This window comes from Nelusetta ayraudi, unplaced genomic scaffold (genome assembly GCF_046127955.1).
Source record: "Nelusetta ayraudi isolate G7.1 ecotype Tasmania unplaced genomic scaffold, CSIRO-AGI_Nayr_v1 ptg000018l, whole genome shotgun sequence".
Taxonomy (NCBI): Eukaryota; Metazoa; Chordata; class Actinopteri; order Tetraodontiformes; family Monacanthidae; genus Nelusetta; species Nelusetta ayraudi.
In genome coordinates, this window is record NW_027466068.1 from 4,151,001 (window position 1) to 4,171,026 (window position 20,026).

At 49.2% G+C, this 20,026-nt stretch overlaps 1 protein-coding gene across 1 annotated transcript in view; it reads left to right on the top strand.

Annotated features, from left to right (window-relative positions):
- LOC142887971 (ankyrin-1-like) overlaps positions 1-16,139 on the top strand; it is a 56,542-nt gene extending 40,403 nt beyond the window's left edge. The window contains exons 39-44 of the mRNA XM_076025968.1: positions 3,700-4,342; positions 4,780-5,140; positions 8,604-8,687; positions 9,330-9,482; positions 10,735-10,836; positions 11,968-16,139. Coding sequence (XP_075882083.1) covers positions 3,700-4,342; positions 4,780-5,140; positions 8,604-8,687; positions 9,330-9,482; positions 10,735-10,806 — 1,313 coding nt within the window. The 3' untranslated portion in view covers positions 10,807-10,836; positions 11,968-16,139. The remainder of the gene's footprint in view (positions 1-3,699; positions 4,343-4,779; positions 5,141-8,603; positions 8,688-9,329; positions 9,483-10,734; positions 10,837-11,967) is intronic.
- The last annotated feature ends 3,887 nt before the right edge of the window (positions 16,140-20,026 follow it).

A 20,026-nucleotide genomic window follows, 5' to 3' on the forward strand; every position in this document is an offset into this window, starting at 1 on the left:
CATTCTGCTCCAAAAAAAACAGCTTTGATTAAACTCCTGGCAACAAAAAACACCACGTTGGGTCATCAAAAATATTCCAGGCTTCAGTATGAACAAATATTTTTCAAATCTTTCGGCGGTGTCGCCTTCTCAGCATTATTAGTTCGAGCTCTCCTCTGTTTTTACGATACCATTTGCTTTGTTTTCTAACGGTCAGATTTGTCTCTGATCCATCGTCATGGGTAAAGGTCGACTCGGTCAGATCAGTGTTGGATTAAAGGAAGTGGCAGCGTGAGGCGCCGCCTCCCTGCGGTTTGCATGAAGGGCAGTTTGAAGGTCGTGGGGGTCGATGGTGGTTGCGCTGAATGTCCTGCTGGCAGACCCCCTGTTGTCTTTCCCTGTGGATCTGTCCCTCCCTCTCTCTCTCTCTCTCTCTCTCTCTCTCTCTCTCTCTCTCTCTCTCTCTCTGTATGTGTATGTGTGTGTGGGTGTGTGTGTGTGTGTGTGTGTGTGTGTGTGTGTGTTTCTCTGGACATGTCATCCTATGCAGCCTAGCCAATCCTACTCGTCCTCCTTCTCACTCCTCTCCAAACTCTGACCTCATGACCTCCGGCCTCATGTTGATCTCTGACCCACATCTTTACCTCGTTTTTTTTTTTGCGTTGTTTTTTTTTTTTGGAGACTAGTCGTGCATATTTTTTCGTCCTTCTTTTTTTGCTACTGAAAACCCCACTTTTTTACTGTCTGCACCCCTCACACAGACTGTGTACTCAGCACCCACTGGGATGGGGAAGGTGACCCCTCGCTCTCTGTTTCTTGTCTGTGACCATCACCCTGTTTTAATCTGCCTGCTCTTCCTGCTCTTCCCTGCCTGTGTAGTGTGCATGTGCATGTGCATGTGCCTGTGCCTGTGTCTTGGCGCCCCCCTTTGTTCGCACGGAGACACTGAGCTGAGGTACAGTAAGAAATGCAGTGCTTGCTTGCTTGCTTTGCTTATAAACACTCCGACGCTGCACTTTACACCAAACACTGCATGGCTGACAGACGTGTGTTTATCTGCGCATGACCTGCTGAAAAAATGAATGAGCTCTCAGTCAGTCAGTCAGCCAGTCAGTCAGCCAGTCAGTCAGTCAGTCAGTCGGTGTTTCTCCCCAGGGGAGAGTCAAAAAAGGGGACAAATCCTTTTTTTGGTGAAATTTGACATGAGTTTGTTCGGTTCATGTGTGAATGTTGTGGTTGTTTTATGAATCGTAGCTGTGAAAAAAAGAAGATGAAGAAAAGAAAAAGAAAGAAAGAAAGAGTTGTGTCCATATTTATGTCCATATGATGGGTTGTTTTGTGTTAAACATCTGTTTAATGTTCCTGTAAATGTACTTTAAGTGTATTCAATGTCGTATTTGCCCCTCAGTGTTACCCGTGCTTATTGTTCGACACAAACTCACCAACTAGTCAGTGTGAGTTGGACAACAGTGACCAACAGTGTGTGTGTTTTAGGCCCTGTGTTCATGTTGTACACGTTACACTTCCCGTATTCCATACATACACGTGTGCCCAGTGTCAGTGTATGTGTTTACGTTTCACATTTCGTAACAGTGTCGTGAAAGCTGGGGGTCAGCGGTGGCACATTTTTCATTCATTCATTCATTCATTCATTCATTCATTCATTCATTCTTCCACAAAATAATAACATCAGCCATCCAGTCTCTAACTGCTTCCTCTATGAAAATACCCTCCTGAAAACACAGTCCTGGTGATCTCATTTGCCTTTAAGCAGTTCAATATGCAAACGATACATATGTAGACGGCCAGAAGTAAGGAAATTGTAGGACAAGTTCTCCGCCTTAAATGAACTATTTACACCTGTAAGCACTTTTACAATGTCCTACAAGTTGCGCGCCGCAGGTTCTCTCCAGCCAGTAGGCGGCAGCCGGGAAGTCAAAGTCAAATCTGAAAGTAGGACGAGGGGTGTTTCTGGCTGCTCGCTGTCACAAATATCCCCTGTGCTCTCAGCAGCTTTTGACAGCAGCTCTGCCAGCTGTGAGTCAAGTTACAGCCGGCGCTCACACGCAGACAGTGAATGACTCGTATCCCGATCCCTGATCCTGCTGCTGCTGCTGCTGCCGCCCCTGCCGCTGCTGCTGCATGCGCTGCATTGTCTCCTACAAAACACCAAACGACATCCCTGAACCAAGCGACACCTGGCTCTGCCTTTATCGCCATTCATCCATAACATCTTGACGAGAAGACCATCTAATTTGTCTGCAAAAAACAGACAACGAAAATCTAAAAACGAGGCATCGTTTTTCAGAATGGATTTTAACAGCAGCCAGCAAAGTTTGCATTTTCATACCAGGCATTTACACCCCCACCCGAAAAAAGACAAAGACAAACACATCGTCATAATGCTTCGAGTGTGCACAAGGAGGATTGTGGGGGGGTGACCTGAGTCCCCTTGATTTAAAACACCAGTTCATGAGTGTGTCGAGAGTTATGCAGGCAAGCGAGACAATAACCAGCATCTGTGTACTTTTATGACATGAAATGGGCAGATTATATGTCAACGAGACTTAAGTGTGTGTGTGTGTGTGTGTGTGTGTGTGTGTGTGTGTGTGTGTGCGCGTGTGTGTGCGTGCGTGTGTGTGTGTGCCTGCCTGCGAGCATGCTCCCCCCCAGCCTGACGACTGTATTAACCTGCCTGTTCTCCGAGTGAGTTTGAATACATGCGTGCGAGCGCGTCTGCGTGTGCGTGTGGTGCGTGTGCGTGCGCGCGCCCGCCCTGTATTGGAGGACGAGCTTTGAAAAAACAAAAACAGAAACGGCATGCGTGCGCGTGTCCCTGCTGCACAGGAGGTGTGTGTCCGAGCCCCAGGTTCTCGGCGGGAGGGGGGCGGAGCCAGTGACACCTGCCGGCTCCTCCTGCAGGTGGCAGCCAGCAGAGCAGCAGCAGTCGCCGCTATTGGTCCAAATCTTTGCCTTTTCGTTTTTCAGCCCTGTTACTGCTGCTGCTGCTGCTGCTGCTGCTGCTGCTGCTGCTGCGGCTCTGGGCTCGACCAATCACACTGTCTTAAAAAGAAGAAGAAGCTTCTCTCATTGAAAGCTCCTTGCACCCTCTTACACCAGGGGTCACCAACGCGGCGCCCGCGGGCACCTTGTGAAGTCATTGTTGGTCATTATTGTGAGAACTCATTAACGTTTTCAGTGTCTTCACATAGATGGGTATCATTGATGATAATAATAATAATAATAATAATAATAATAATAATAATAATAATAATAATAATAATAATAATGTGCATAATTTCCCAATTTGTGATCAATAAAGTATATCTATTCTATTCTATTCTATTCTGATGCTGGCTAATAAAATGTGTTATTTGAGCAGAGTAATAGCAGCAAACTAGTTGCCCTCCATATGACTTAGTACCCAAAAAAAGAAACTCGTAGGTTCAAAAAGGTTGGTGACCCCTGATCCACACCAACACCCATTGTCTTGACCCCCCCCCTCCCTCCTCCACCCCCACCCCCTCCTCTTACATTGTCCCATGTGTCCTCTCAGCCTCCTCCACTCCCTCCCCTGAAAGCCCTGCTCCTGGGCAGGGGGGCACTCTACCCCCGTCCCAGTTGTCCCGGTGCTGCGGGGGCGGCGAGGCGTTGAGCGAGGCGGGGGGGGCGGGGCGGGGGTCCCGGGTGTTAGCGTTCCATCTCTCTGTCTCGCTCCAGGTTACGGCCTGGCGCAGGAAGACCTCCTGTCGCCGGCGTCCCTGCAGTACAGCCTGCCCTCGCCGCTGGGCTCCGAGCCCTACTGGCAGGAGGTGTCCAGCCTGGACTGCGCGCCCATCGCCACCACCGAGGAAGACACGCTCATGGAGATGTCTGACGTGCAGGTGTGGCCGTCGGGCAACAGCCCATCCCTGGTGCCGGTGGAGGACTCCTCGCTGGAGTGCAGCAACGCCGACGACTCGGAGGGCCTGCTTGGACTGCCGTACGGGAGTCTGGGGCGGCCGGCCAGCGGGGCCAGCGGAGGGGGGGGCGGAGGCGAGGGGGGCGAGGACGACTCGGAGATGGGCGTGGACTCACTCAGCACGGCCACGCCGGCGTCGTTGGGCGGCACCATCGCCGGCAGCCTCAATCTGAACGGGCTGAGCTACGGAGGTCTGGGGTCAGAGGGCAGCTCGGAGGTCTCGGCCTTCACCAGCACCGCTGGTGGCGAAGGAGGAGGACGAGCGGGAGGAGGAGGGGGAGGAGGAGGAGGAAGCTCGGGCTCAGTGGAAGGGCTCTCTCTTGTTGCAGGGCAGCAAAGGGTGTTCGCTCGGCTGAGTGAGTCGCCGGGTCTGAGCTGCGTGGCAGATCAGAATGGAGACAGGTGAGTCCCGTCTGAGGAGTCGGTGCAGGCCTGGGCAAACGAAGGCCATATGCGGCCACTTTAAGCTTTTCAATCTGGCCCTCCGAACTTGAATAAATTATATTAATAGTAAGTAAGTCATAAAATAGCTTATTTTCATCCCTTTTTCAGTGTTTTAAGAGTCACTTCAATAAAGAGCTGAATACCGTGGGACACACATTTTGTTGCAATGCTTTTGTTAATTTTCAATAGACATGAAAGCACATGTTTTCTACATCTCACATGATATATTTTTTCCTCCTCCAACCACCTGCTCCTGCTCCGGCCCCTCTGTCAAATTTTAGAATCCGTGGCCCACCAGTCAAAAAGTTTACCCCCCCTGAGTTGGTGCCACATGGCTTTTTATCCATTCATCTATTTATTTTTTCTTACTTTTCTTACTCTTTTGCTCTGCTCAGGTCAGGGAACGGCAGCGGCGGTGGCGGCGGCTCTTTCCTGTCCTACCTGCAGGGGCAGCAGAGCGCCGGCCCCCGGCTGGTCCCCGTCAGCGAGCAGACGCAAGCCTGGCTGGGCTCTCAGCCCAGAACCCGGCAGGCCGTGGACGCCGTCATGTCATCGTCGCTGTGCAACGCCGTGGATGGAGACGCCTCCCACCTGATGTCCCCCTCCGAGGCCCTGCTGCAGCCCGTCAGGGACATGGGCCACTCGGAGATCCTGCGGGGCCACTTCAGGGGGACGCAGCCTTTCGAGAAGGGCCTGGGCTTCCCGCACAGAGTGCCGGAGCTGCGGGCCTGGGACGACATGCGCCTGAAGGGGCAGGTGAGACGTGTGTACGTGCGTCTGTGTGTGTGTGCGCGCCATGACGTGTAAGTGTGCATACCTTTCGATAGACTTCAGATTGGATTGGTTTAGAGAGACTTTATTTGTCCCATAACGGGGGAAATTTCTGTGCTGCAACAGTTCGGCCAAAATAATGTATGCAAACATCAAGAGAGGAAAAACTTGCATAAATATTTCCATCCATCCATCTTCCGCTGCTTATCCGGAGTTGGGTCACGGGTGCAACAGTCTCAGCAGAGACACCCAGACTTCCCTGCATGGCCCCGGTCGAGCTCCTCACCCTAAATAAATATTCAACATTCATTTATACATTTATAAATCCATTCATTCATTAATTTATTAACACAAGTTACCTTTGGCCTCTAAAAGCGTCTATATAATAAGTAAACAGATTAAATATTTGTGCAAGTGTTTCTTTTCCTGACTTTGTATACATAATTTAACCTTAACGATCTTTAAATACACCATAAGTACCAAAGAAATGTATCTAAAAAGTAAATCTAAATAAAAGTCTAAACTAATCTATATACACTATATATATATATATATATACATATATATATATATGTATATATATATAAGACTGAAAACTCTTAAGGAATGCGAAAAACAGAGAAAAAAATCAAAACAAATTAAATCTAAGATATATTCCACTAAAATATGTATTGCATTCCCAAAAAAGTGATTGCACCAAAGATTAAAGATTAAACATCACTGATTGAACATCAGGTCTATGCAGTAGCATTACACGTGTAGGAAAAGAGACCTTCATGTTTCGTAGAGATTTTACATTTAAACAACAGTGAGAAAAAAAAAACAATCATCAGTGAGTCTTCAGTCTCATAAGAACTGAACTGAAGACGGCTTTAATGCAACTGAACGCCGTCCTGATGGGATGTACCGGACAAATGACTTACCTACACATAACTTACCTATTTCATCCATATTTTCGAGGACCATTGATTGTTCGACACGTGCGTAACGTTTTTCGTGCTCCTTCTCTCATCCGAGGGCAAAGAGAGGGAATACTTTGGCCGAAGATTTATCGCAGCCCTTAAAGGTCCAGTGTGTTATATTTGGAGATTTTCAGAAGAAACAGTGACATCAAGTGGTGACATTGTTTTGCAGCGCTCTTTCACTCACCCTCCCTCTTCCAAGTTTGCCAGTGAACTACGGTGGCCTGCGCACACAAACGTGGGTGCCTTGTTCACATTCTTCTTTGTTGGTTTATTTGAGGTAGCCAGCGTTCCCCGTAAATATAAAACACACTGCCAGGCAGCTGGATTGTCCACACCAGGCTTCCTTAGAAATATGGCAACTAACTGGGAGTAAAACCCTTATTGATCTTTGTATGTTCTTATATCTACAGTATATATAAGAACCGTTCTATGGGTAAGAAAACCAAATTACTTTTATTGTATTGCGAGGATACACTTTTATTATTATATTTTATAAAACGTAGGTAGTCAGGCCAAATTCTAACACACTGGACCTTCAACATACAAAGCAAACAATCTCACTCTCACAACCACATACGCCCCCCGCAGGCCCAAGATGGCCTCAAGCAGCGAGTCTGGCCAAATATAGAGACTCCAGCAGCCACTGCAGCCGCTCCTGTAACATGAGCCCCGACCGAACCCAGTCGTACCCATGTGTCAACCTTCTTCTACACACCAGCGCCAAGTCACACCCTCAAAGGGCAGGCGTGTCTCTGACAGTGTGTGAGAGGGACACAAGCCTTGTTTCTGTCCCTGCAGAGATATATTGCCTATGCGTGTTGGGTGGAAAGTGATTGATTCCTTTCAGCACTCGGGAGGGGTTCGCTTCATCCTGGCTATGTGCACCTGCGACATCATGGTCCCGCCAAGTCGTAACAGTAGTTCACACCAGCGGGAAGCCAGAGGACGTGTTTCCTTTGTGTTCTCGCAGCCAGGAGGTATTTAAAGCCCACAGATCACATGGTCAGAGGGCAGGCACAGCTGCCCAGGGTTGGAACCCACTGACTGGTGGGTTCCTCTGACAGTGAAGGGACAGGAGCAGGAAGGAAGGAAGGAGTGGAGAAGAGAGGTGGAGCAGCAGTGGGCCACAGTGAGGCAGCTGATGGCAGTGAAGTAAGAGAGAAACGAGGAAATAAACCCGTCAAGTGAAGCAGTAACGGAGGAGCAGCTGTCACCTCAGAGGAGGAGGAGGAGGAGTAGGAGGAGCACTGGGCTGGTCGTAGCTGCTGCTGCTGCTGCTGCTGCTGCTGCTCTGCTGGGACTCACCCGGAGCTGAGCCATGTGGGCGCTGGTGACAGAGCTGCTCTTCAGCCTGGTGCTGCTGGCCTTCCTGGTCATCAGCTGCCAGAACGTGCTGCACATCGCCAGCGGCTCGGTGCGCTCCGTGCTCACCTACGTGCACAAGCAGCTGGACCACGAGCTGGGCGAGGCCGAGGGCGTCGCGGACGAGGAGGAGAACGTCACCACCAGGGTGGTCCGCCGCAGGGTCATCCTCAAGGTACAGCGAGCCCGCACGCCCGGCCCGGGAGACCTGGACCCGGGAGAGATTTTCTCTCTTTGCGGCGGGTGCACCAGCGGAGTGTGACTTTAGTGTGTCGTGTGGCTTCGTGCATGAGTTTGCTAGCGCTACTGGATGTAGCGATCACGGCAGCAGCAGCGAATAGGATAGAGTAGAATGACTTCATTGATCCCTCGTTGGGGAAATTTGCATAATTACAGCAGCATATACAGTGCAGAAGAAGAACAATTCCATGAATGAAAAAGAAATTAAGAAATACAATAAAATGTCCACAGTTAGACTCTGTTCAGGGACAATGTGTTTGCTTCAGTTGTGTCGCTGACCTCATGGCGGGCTACTCAGGTGTTAGTGGGCGGGGCAACATGTCGCTTCCTTTTAAATACCCCATGGACCTCGTGCTGCTTCTATTTTTCCGACTGTATCAGCCGACTCAGTCCCAACTCTGCAGTTTGACCTCGGTCTGCAGGCCCGGCCAGACCCCCCCGTCCCCACCCCAGCCCCACTCCCACCCCAGCCTCAGGAATGCCTGTGGGTGTATAAATAGCAGTGCAGGGGGTACATGAGTTGTTGTCATAACGCTGATGAGCTGTAATTATTGAACTCGCAGGATATATTGTTGAGCTTGGAGGGCTGACGTGCTTCTGCAGCAGTCGCTGTGACCTCCTCACCTCATTTGTTTGCCTCTGCCGTCTGTTTTTCCTCATAATAATAATAATAATAAGTATAATAATAAGTGTCCTTTCAGGACACTCAAGGTCATAATACAGACAGATTTCAAAAGGACACATCAACAAATAGAATTGAGAATTGGAGAAGGTTACAAGCTTTCGCCACCTTCCACTGCTCTGTCCGTGCCGTCCGTGTCCCACAGAAAAACAAAAATGACCCGGCTGTGTGCATTGCACACTTGTTTCCCCATCTGCAGGGTGACGAGGTTGAGGACGTTCCTGGGGAGCAAGTCAGCGAGGAACAGTTCACAGACGAACACGGAAACATCATCACAAAGAAGGTCGGTCACGTGGAGGTTTTCTTCTTCTTTTATTTTTTCTTCTTCTCATGGCACAACATAAAATTGGCATTCAGTTTTATGTTGCCGCAAACTGTGAGCACCACAAGGTTCACTCAGCATCTCTCCACACAATGATTGATGGTTAAAGGTCCCATAATATACAAAGTTGACTTATTATTGAACCATCTGCTTCTCCTGCGTCGTCAGTTAACTGTCAAGATATTTGAAAAGCCCTCCCTTTACTTTTTCTTGTTTGTGAAGAAATATATAGTTCTGTTAAGAAAATTAAATATGCCAATAATCCTTCATGGGCTAGTGACAACACCTCCCGGGGCTGAAAGTGACATTACTGTCTTGGGCTTTTGGTTTGTCTTCCCCTTGAAGGCAACTGCTGCAGGCTGTAAACAAAGGGCTAAACCTGCTCTTTCCGTGCAGAGCTGACCCACCAGGTCAACAATAAAGATACATTTTCTAGGTATATAATGTGGGACCTTTAAACCGATAATCATTGTAAAGTTCATCCGCATGTTTTTTCTCATTTTTTATTTGGGCATAAACGATTATTTCACTGCCTCCCCTTTCCCCATCCCCTCCCCCCGCCCCTACCTTCACCGCCGCCGCCAACCCCTCCTCCGGTGACAGATTGTGCGCAAGGTTGTGCGGCGAGGCCAGGGCTCAGGTGAGGAGGGCATTCAGGAGGTGAGCGCCGAGGGCTCCCTGCAGGACGCCAACGAGCTGGAGCTCGACGCCGAGCAGTTCATGAGCTACGCGGTCCTGGGCCGAGACGGCAGCAAGGTGGGCTTCTGATCCACCCACCCCCACCCCCACCTCCACCTCCACCTCCGCTAGATAGAGGGCGCAGGCGGGCTTAGACCTCCCATCTAATGTCAAACCTCCCCCTAAACCCTCAGAAGAACTTTGCCTAACAGCTCCCCAGTAGTTTAACCTGCATGAGCTCCAGCTTGACCGACCAGCTGAGGAGGGGGTTGTTTTTTTTTGTGGGTTTTGTGGGTTTTGTGGTTGGTTGTACGTTCCTGGCAGCATCATTTTCTGTTGGTGCGGATTCTTAAAAAAAAAAAAAAACACCAGCAAGTTTGAAAGTAGAGTTCGAAGAGGGTTTGGTTGATGGCCGGATCGCCAAACTTGTGTAACATCATTCCCTCATCTTCATCTTCATCTTCATCTTCATATTCATATTCAGCAGCAGCATGCGAGAGGCTGCACTGAGTGCACTTGTCTCGCCAGTTGCCGCCACACTCTTCACCACTCAGCCTGTCATCACTTCACTCTTTTCTTTTCTTTCCATTATTTTCTGTGTTCCATTAATAAGTGAACAAGCTGATTGTGTCTCCTTGCATTCTGTCCCCATCAGTTGATCCGAATGACCAACTCTGTCCTCATTATTATCATTATTTTCTTCCTTTCTCATTAAAGCTTTTAGCCCTTCAACAACTGTGCCTGTGTGCTGTATCCCTCCTACCTGCAGCTCTGGGTCAAATAGTATTTAACCGGCAGTCAAATTTGCACTTTCAAGACGATGCAGAATATTTTCACATCTTCCGTTTTCGTGCTTTTCTTTTCTATGTGTCCATTGAGATATGAATAAAACTTAGAAAGTCCTTCTTAAATATTATTTGACGCAGCGACGCTCCCATTCCCAGACACTGTATATGTTTCTGATGGCCTCAACTGTCTTTTCAACTTCCTCCCATCACTTTTGTCCTTGCTTTTCTATTTATTCATACTTTTTTTTTCTTCCCTTCCCTCCCCCGATCCCCCACTTTCCCTTCCTGTAATCATTTGTCTCTTACATCCCTGTTCCACCTCCTCTGTTGGTCGTCTTTGGCAACATTCCCATCCTCTGCTCTCCCATTCCTCTCTCCCCCCCCGTGCCATATTTTATTCACACTTTATTCTAACCTCTCTTACTAACATTCCCATGATTTCTCCTTCTTCTGCCCCCTTCGCCCTGTCATCCTTTCATCCTCTCCTTTGCTGCCCTCTCTCCTGCCAACCGCCGCTCCTTCCCTCCCTCCCCTGGACGTAGCCCGATACTGTGGATGTGAAGAAAGGTGCTCAGATAGTGAAATGTGCCACTCTGCGGAGAGTTAAGCAGTGAGGCAGACAGAGTGCTGCAGAGTCTCCGCAGGTAGGGCAACTGACCCACAGCGCCTCCTCTGGTGTGTGTGGTCTGGACCATTTAATCCTTTCCTCTGGATTAAATGCATCCGAATGTACCTTAAAATCAATACTAATCATTTGAAATGTCAATGGCGGCACAGCAACAACAACAACAACAAAAATTGACCTCAAATCTTAAACTGAACAAATGTAAAAAAAAAACAACAACAAAAAAACAAGACAAAATAAAGCACTAATCCATAGTTAGAATAACTGAAGGTTAAATGAGAACATAGGAACAAACATGTTTCTGTTGAAGTGCCGACAGCTGTGCAGCGAACAGATGCATGTATTTCTCAATGGAGCCACTGAATCTCATAGGGTGGAACACCAAAACCGTATTGTTGCCTAACAGTGCAACAGCCTTAGTTGGCGATGCATTTATTGTTAGGATGATGAGAAGCGTAGTCAGGTTTACAAATACCACCCTGGCCTCCACATAAAGTTACAGTATCTGGCCAACCCATTTCATAAAACTGACATTGTGCCACAGCACAATATGTTGTAATGTATACATTTTACATATATTATACCATTTTGTATATTGTTGTCTATATAATTTTCTATGTATCAGTGTCTTTAGAATGTGATGTCATTATGAAACACAAGTAACACCATAGACACATGTGACACACACGCAAAAGGAACGGCTGCACACTCAGCAGAAACATCAAGCTAAAAAAAAACTTGCCTCAAGGTCACAGCTGTATGGCAGCAAAGTGCTAACTAAAGCCTTTTAGTGTGTGTGTGTGTGTGTGTGTGTGTGTGTGTGTGTGTGTGTGTGTGTGTGTGTGTTACTTTGTAATATTTTGGACTGATATTTCAAGCTCATGTTTCTGCAGAACTAATTTTGCTTATAAATAGTCTGTGTTGTTCAAATTAAAGGCCCTGTGTGTTAAGACTTAGTCGCCCCTGCTGTCAAGAAAGCATACTGCCAGCCAAGTAGTACCAGCATTAAACATTTTTTCCAGCATGCTTTCACATGAGCAATAGTGATTAAATGATACACGTCCTATCAGAAAGCATGTTTCCTGTACTTTCCTCTGTGTGGCGGTGACACGGCAGCCTCGTATCAGCTCTTGTTCCGCTCTTCCCACAGAGTCCTGCGCAGGATTCAACCACCTCACCGAAACCATCCTACATGGACACATGACCAGCAGCGGCGGCTGAGGCTGGGGGAGATCAAACACCAAAAGCGAGGCGGACGAAACGGCAGAGAATGGAAACAGACACCGACACTATCGCAAGCGTGGTGGACGTGGAAGAATGATACAGATCTACTTGTAGTTTTTATCAACTTCTTTTCTTCTTTTTCCTTTTTTAAAAAAAAAAAAAAAAAAGAAACCATGGGTCGGGGGCGATACATCTACTAGTAGGCTAGAAGCATGATTTCATATAAAACAAAAACCAAACACGAACAAACAACAAAAAACAACAACCTAGCAACCAAAACGTGCTTCCTGTTTATCTGTATCAGCATGAGTGACTGCTGCAGCATGGCCTGTCTTTAAATACAAATACTGAGGGGAAATACATGGGATGAATGAGGGTGGGGGTGGGAGGTCGTGGGGGGGTGGGATCGGGGGGTGGGGGGCTATGCTGTGATGGACAGGCATGCATGCGTTTGTGTGGTGTCACACCCGTACCCTGACCCCGGCAGGGGGTTTGCGCGTGAATGGGGTCGGGTGGGTGGAGCTAATGGAGTCGAACCCGGCGGGAGACTCCGGAAACACTGAGGATTACTTTATCTCTAGGCAACAGGACCCCCCCACCCACCCTCCCTCCCTCCCTCTGACCCCCGACACACTCTTCCAGCTCTGAGACGAGCCTCACCGTCGCCCCCCAGTGCTCACAAAGTCCAGTCGAAGCCACATCCACCGCCCAAAGGTTAATCGGTGTTGTACAGATTATTGTCTTCACTAAAAACTGCTCTGCGTGACTGTGTGTTACATGTGTGGTCTTATGGTCCTGCCGTTCCATCCCGCAACGCCACTGATGCTGCTCTTCCATCACGGTTCAACACTTCCTGTTTCTCTTTTCTTTCCCCCCCCCCCCACCCACCCCAGTTCGTTAGATCTGAGCCTAAAAAAAAAATCTATCTATATCTATATCTATATATTGTTCTATCTATCTTGAAGTCTCTGTGGGTACAATGACACACAGGTGTTGTGTGGCTCTTCCTGTCTGTTTGGATTTGTGTGCGTCACATTGTTTGTTCCTTTCCTTTGTTGCTCTTTGCCTTCTGTTCCTGACACGTCACACAGCCGAGGGAGGGGAAACTACAGACCTGTCACCATTGGGCGGTTCTTGTGTGCAGGGGAGGGAGATGGGAACCGGGGAGGGAGGGAAGGGGGGGGGGGGGGTGAAGCCGCTTTTTTTTTGTGTGTGTTGTTTTTCTTAAATGCCGATTCTCGTTTCGGAGCTGTTTGCCTTGTGGAGAAGGTGACGGAGACACAAATGCAGTCGACGGATGAATCCCCACCTCGGCCCTTGCCAGGACCCCCCCCACACACACACACACACACACACACACACACACACACACAGCCCCCCTCCCCTCCACGTCTCCACTCCGTGTACCCCTAGTGTGTTGCGTGTCCCCTGTGTGCTGTGTGTTACGTCAACCAGAGCCAAAAGGCCCGACGCCAGTCGCCACAACACGTTTGGCCCCCTACCTCTTCCAGCCCCTCGCCTCTCAGAGTAGATGTAGCAGTCCCGCCCGCCTCCACTAGAGGGGGCGGCAGGATCCCACCGTCAGCATCCACCCGATTGACCTCATCATGCAGTTAAGACGACGACGACGACAAGCGTCACGCCACCACCACGAACACCACCACCCCCACTGGGAAGATGTCATGTGAAGAGGACAAAGTAGCTGAGATGCTGGTAATAATGTAGCACTGGTCCAACTGGGTCCAATGGGAACGCAACCAACCCTCTGTCGGGTTAAAGAGCGTGTTGAGCTTTTACTGTTTAATGTTTGTCTCCTTGGTAGTTTTTTTCTTTTCTTTTTTTTTTAAAAAGAAGAGTGTAGCAAATATGGCAGTCAGTCACCAATCACTGTGATGAGAAACTGTAATCCTGACCCGCAACTGTGAGCGCGGCCCTTCCCACAACTGCGTGTCTCTCTCATTTCATGGCTTTTGATTTGGCCTCGGTTCCAGTCTTAAAGCTGCACTTCAGGCAAAGCAATAACTGCGGTAGAAAAAAGGAAAAAGGGTTGATTGTCTGGTTGTGTTGTGTTGTGTTGTGTGCGCATAACAGTGGTTCAAGTCTGTTCATGACGGACGGAGGGTTTTCGAGGGTCACAGTCCATGTTCTTCCCGCGATCGGCCTTTTTACCTGTCGGTTTTATCACAGCTACTCCTCTCAGAAAATGATGTCAGCGCATTAGCATGCAACATTTTGTCCTTTTGCCCATAAGAACAAGACAAAGGTTTGACACTGGGAATGTGCAAGTATTGCTACTTTATACCAGCCATTCCTTCTGTCTACCGTTTCTGTTACTCATCGGGGAATGTAGACTTGTGGAGTCATGGTGTTTTGACCTTAAAGATATTCTTTTGCACCTTGACGTGTGTGATTGTGTGCACTTGCACGTACGCGCGTGCATCCGTTCGCACGCCGAGCGATCCCATTATCATCTTTTCAGTCCTGGATTTCAGGACACGATGAAGTTGTGATAATGTGACAGGGAACAATGTTGCCGGAGGACAAAGAGCAAAAGGCTCTCAGATCATGCGTGTAATTCTGATTCACGTTATTTTTTTAAAGTTGATTTACCTCAAGACGCGTGCCATCTCTCGTGATATCCGACATGACTTTATTTTAGACTCTTATGTTACACACAAATTGCTTTATTATGGAAAAAAAAAATAAGTCACAGAAACGTTGCAATAATCACCCATCAATAAATGTTTATTTAGAATGGCTTCGCAGCCAGAGATGAAGAATGTAAGGTCCTGGTATACTGTAAGTCTTGTTATAAAAGTAGTCATCTGTGTTGTATCCGTACTTTAGTAGATGATACTTGTATTCACGCTGTTATTTCAAATCAATATCTGCTGTTGAACATTAACATTATTTACCAACCTACATTAAAAAAAAAAAAATAAAGAATTTATGGAGGAGGGTTTGAAGAGGGAAGCCTCAAAACAGCTTTTGGACACTTTAGGAATACTTCCCTTTTTCTCACCCACCATTGGTTTGATGTCATTGAAAGCGACACAGAAGTGTACACGTGTGAAGTTCCACTTATGCTTTAGCAGACGGCGTGCTCTTCTAAGGGCTCATCATTATGGTTGGGTCTATTCATGAAGCAGGTAGGACACTTAATTATCCACTGCCGATGTCAGGGTTGGGAGGGGTGGGGCGGGGCGGGTTCGGGTTCGGGTTCGGGGGTGTGGGATTGGGGTTGGAAGCTCCAAACACACGGTGGGAATATTTGGAGAGGGCAACGGTGGCTCTGGCGGCGGCTAGTCGTTCAAGATGACAAGCATTTTTTTCCTCAACACAACCTACCCCTAAATCTCCGGCCTCTCCCCTCTTACCAAAAAGCAAGAGCGAGCCGGTTCTGAGGCTCTCTCACGGTCCGAGCAGGGCTTGACAGGAGGAGTGCAGAGCAGGCGGAGGGAGGGAGGGATGGAGGGAGGGAGGGAGGGAGGAGCGGTGACATCGGAGCATGTCAGCCCTGCATTGGTGGAGGGTTGGCTGAGATGATGCCATGATGTACCGAGTTCATGCAAAAATATTAACTGTTGCAAAAACTAGAGAACACATGTATATTCCTTTAGAATGGATTGAAGACATTTACGCAATAGCATATTACTCAATAATAAGGAATGCAACTGCGCACATGCACAGAAAATGTTTTTAACGTAAAAAAAAAAAAAAAAGGCTATATATATATATGAAATATATAAATATATATATTTACTTAGAATGCTATGCACCCTTACTTGTCAAATGGGATTCTAGTTATGTTATGGATGTACTTTAAGCATCATGCAGCTGTAGCTACCAAGAGACTGTTGAGTTCTGGTAAAGCCTGCAACCTGGGGATGAATGGGGGGTCTTGTGGGGATTTTAACCTTTTTTCTTTTGTTGGTTTGTTGGTTCATTTGCATTTTTTTATTGTTATGGAGAGTCAAACGTGAACTTAAAATATAAATGTAAAAGCCTTTTAATCCAATCAAATCTGGGACATCTACTGACAAATTTACTCTGTACACCAGCTCAACATTTACAAAATTAATAAAGAAACGAAATGTCTCCGTCTCTACGTATTTGTGGGATTACGCAGAAATGTGTCCAACTCCTCACGATTGTTTTGTTCTTCTTATTGGAATCATAGAACGTTGTTCATCATGTAGAACACGAGCATTAGCTCCTTTACATGTGTTCATCAAGTCTTATCTAAATCTCCTATATGCACAATGTACACCGTTCATCAATAATGAACCTTACTGACACCCTGTGGTAGGAAGTGGAAATACACATATCATAACAATGATCTTGCAGAACAATTCATCATGTTGCATTTTAAATATGAACAACCAGTCCAGGCCTGTCGTTCAGCCTGTTTTAATGTTACAAAGCAAGACTCTCCCAGAGTTAGTGACTCCGTGGCAGTCGGGTGGGGGAAAGGTTGGACCAAGCCAGAGTCAGAGAGGGAGCAGACTTTTGGCCATTTGTTTTGTAGCAGTCAGTAGATGAAGCAGAGTGGAGGCCAGGAGACTGAGGCCAGGAGACTGAGAACAGGAGACTGAGGCCAGGAGACTGAGAACAGGAGACTGAGGCCAGGAGACTGAGAACAGGAGACTGAGGACAGGAGACTGAGAACAGGAGACTGAGAACAGGAGACTGAGAACAGGAGACTGAGGCCAGGAGACTGAGAACAGGAGACTGAGAACAGGAGACTGAGGCCAGGAGACTGAGAACAGGAGACCAAGGCCAGGAGACTGAGAACAGGAGACTGAGAACAGGAGACCGAGGCCAGGAGACTGAGAACAGCAGACTGAGGCCAGGAGACTGAGAACAGGAGACCGAGGCCAGGAGACTGAGAACACGAGACTGAGGCCAGGAGACTGAGAACAGGAGACCGAGGCCAGGAGACTGAGAACAGGAGACTGAGGCCAGGAGACTGAGGCCAGGAGACTGAGAACAGCAGACTGAGGCCAGGAGACTGAGAACAGGAGACCAAGGCCAGGAGACTGAGAACAGGAGACCGAGAACAGCAGACTGAGGCCAGGAGACCGAGGCCAGGAGACCGAGGCCAGGAGACTGAGAACAGCAGACTGAGGCCAGGAGACTGAGAACAGGAGACCAAGGCCAGGAGACTGAGAACAGCAGACTGAGGCCAGGAGACTGAGAACAGGAGACCGAGGCCAGGAGACTGAGAACAGGAGACTGAGAACAGGAGACCGAGGCCAGGAGACTGAGAACAGGAGACTGAGAACAGGAGACTGAGGCCAGGAGACTGAGAACAGGAGACTGAGGCCAGGAGACTGAGAACAGGAGACCGAGGCCAGGAGACCGAGGCCAGGAGACTGAGGCCAGGAAACTGAGGCCAGGAGACCGAGGCCAGGAGACTGAGAACAGGAGACTGAGGCCAGGAGACTGAGAACAGGAGACCGAGGCCAGGAGACTGAGGCCAGGAGACTGAGGCCAGGAGACTGAGAACAGGAGACTGAGAACAGGAGACTGAGGCCAGGAGACTGAGAACAGGAGACTGAGGCCAGGAGACTGAGGCCAGGAGACTGAGGCCAGGAGACCGAGGCCAGGAGACTGAGGCCAGGAGACTGAGAACAGGAGACCGAGGCCAGGAGACTGAGAACAGGAGACTGAGGCTAGGAGACTGAGAACAGAAGACCGAGGCCAGGAGACCGAGGCCAGGAGACTGAGGCCAGGAGACTGAGGCCAGGAGACTGAGGCCAGGAGAGCGAGGCCAGGAGACTGAGGCCAGGAGACTGAGAACAGGAGACTGAGAACAGGAGATCTAGGCCAGGAGACTGAGAACAGGAGACTGAGGCCAGGAGACTGAGAACAGGAGACCGAGGCCAGGAGACTGAGAACACGAGACTGAGGCCAGGAGACTGAGAACAGGAGACCGAGGCCAGGAGACTGAGAACAGGAGACTGAGGCCAGGAGACTGAGGCCAGGAGACTGAGAACAGGAGACCGAGGCCAGGAGACTGAGGCCAGGAGACCGAGGCCAGGAGACCGAGGCCAGGAGACTGAGAACAGCAGACTGAGGCCAGGAGACTGAGAACAGGAGACCAAGGCCAGGAGACTGAGAACAGCAGACTGAGGCCAGGAGACTGAGAACAGGAGACCGAGGCCAGGAGACTAAGGCCAGGAGACTGAGGCCAGGAGACCGAGGCCAGGAGACTGAGAACAGGAGACTGAGAACAGGAGACCGAGGCCAGGAGACTGAGAACAGCAGACTGAGGCCAGGAGACTGAGAACAGGAGACTGAGGCCAGGAGACCGAGGCCAGGAGACTGAGAACAGGAGACTGAGGCCAGGAGACTGAGAACAGGAGACCGAGGCCAGGAGACTGAGAACAGGAGACTGAGGCCAGGAAACTGAGAACAGGAGACCGAGGCCAGGAGACTGAGAACAGGAGACTGAGGCCAGGAGACTGAGAACAGGAGACTGAGGCCAGGAGACTGAGAACAGGAGACCGAGGCCAGGAGACTGAGAACAGGAGACCGAGGCCAGGAGACCGAGGCCAGGAGACTGAGGCCAGGAGACTGAGAACAGGAGAGCGAGGCCAGGAGACTGAGGCCAGGAGAGCGAGGCCAGGAGACTGAGGCCAGGAGATCTAGGCCAGGAGACTGAGAACAGGAGACTGAGGCCAGGAGACTGAGAACAGGAGACTGAGGCCAGGAGACTGAGAACACGAGACTGAGGCCAGGAGACTGAGAACACGAGACTGAGGCCAGGAGACTGAGAACAGGAGACCGAGGCCAGGAGACTGAGAACAGGAGACTGAGGCCAGGAGACTGAGGCCAGGAGACTGAGAACAGGAGACCGAGGCCAGGAGACTGAGGCCAGGAGACCGAGGCCAGGAGACTGAGAACAGCAGACTGAGGCCAGGAGACCGAGGCCAGGAGACTGAGAACAGCAGACTGAGGCCAGGAGACTGAGAACAGGAGACCGAGGCCAGGAGACTGAGAACAGCAGACTGAGGCCAGGAGACTGAGAACAGGAGACCGAGGCCAGGAGACTAAGGCCAGGAGACTGAGGCCAGGAGACCGAGGCCAGGAGACTGAGAACAGGAGACTGAGAACAGGAGACCGAGGCCAGGAGACTGAGAACAGCAGACTGAGGCCAGGAGACTGAGAACAGGAGACTGAGGCCAGGAGACCGAGGCCAGGAGACTGAGAACAGGAGACCGAGGCCAGGAGACTGAGAACAGGAGACCGAGGCCAGGAGACTGAGGTCAGGAGAGCGAGGCCAGGAGACTGAGGCCAGGAGAGGAGCAAGTAGACGGTGGCCAAGTGAAAAACTGCAGCAGGAGCAGGTCCAGGGGAGCAGCACGCAGTGCTGAGGTGAGAGGCCAACAGATCAATTGCTAAAGTCAAATAGGGACAGCGCACAGGAAGCTTTTTGGTGCCGCCTGACATCAGTTACCGCTGGGATAACTGCAACGGAGAACCAGGGTTTTAAAGCAGAGGGTTGATGAGGATGAACAGCATTAGGTGTGTAGCGATCTGATGCTGCCTGCTCCTGGGACCTGCCCTTGGAGTGAGGGAGAGAGAGAGAGAGAGAGAGAGAGAGAGAGAGGGAGTGAGAGAGAGAGAGAGAGAGAGGGAGAGAGAGAGAGGGAGAGAAACACCCAAGAGAGGGAGGGGAGTCCACAAGAAGGCATGACAGACCACTCACTACCTGAGCCAAGTGTTGCTTTCCCACTCTTCTCTTCAGGGAGCTAAAAGTGAGCATTTCCCTATGAAGCTGTAAACAAAAAGCTAATAATAATAATAATAATAATAATAATAATAATAATAATAATAATAATAGCTAAATATACAGTTGAATATAAAACAATCAGGAGATGTTTCCAAGATAATCACTCACACATGGCTGATCAAAAGAAAGAAAGAAAGAAAGAAAGAAAGAAAAATCCGTAGATGGAAACAATATTTAAACGGTAACG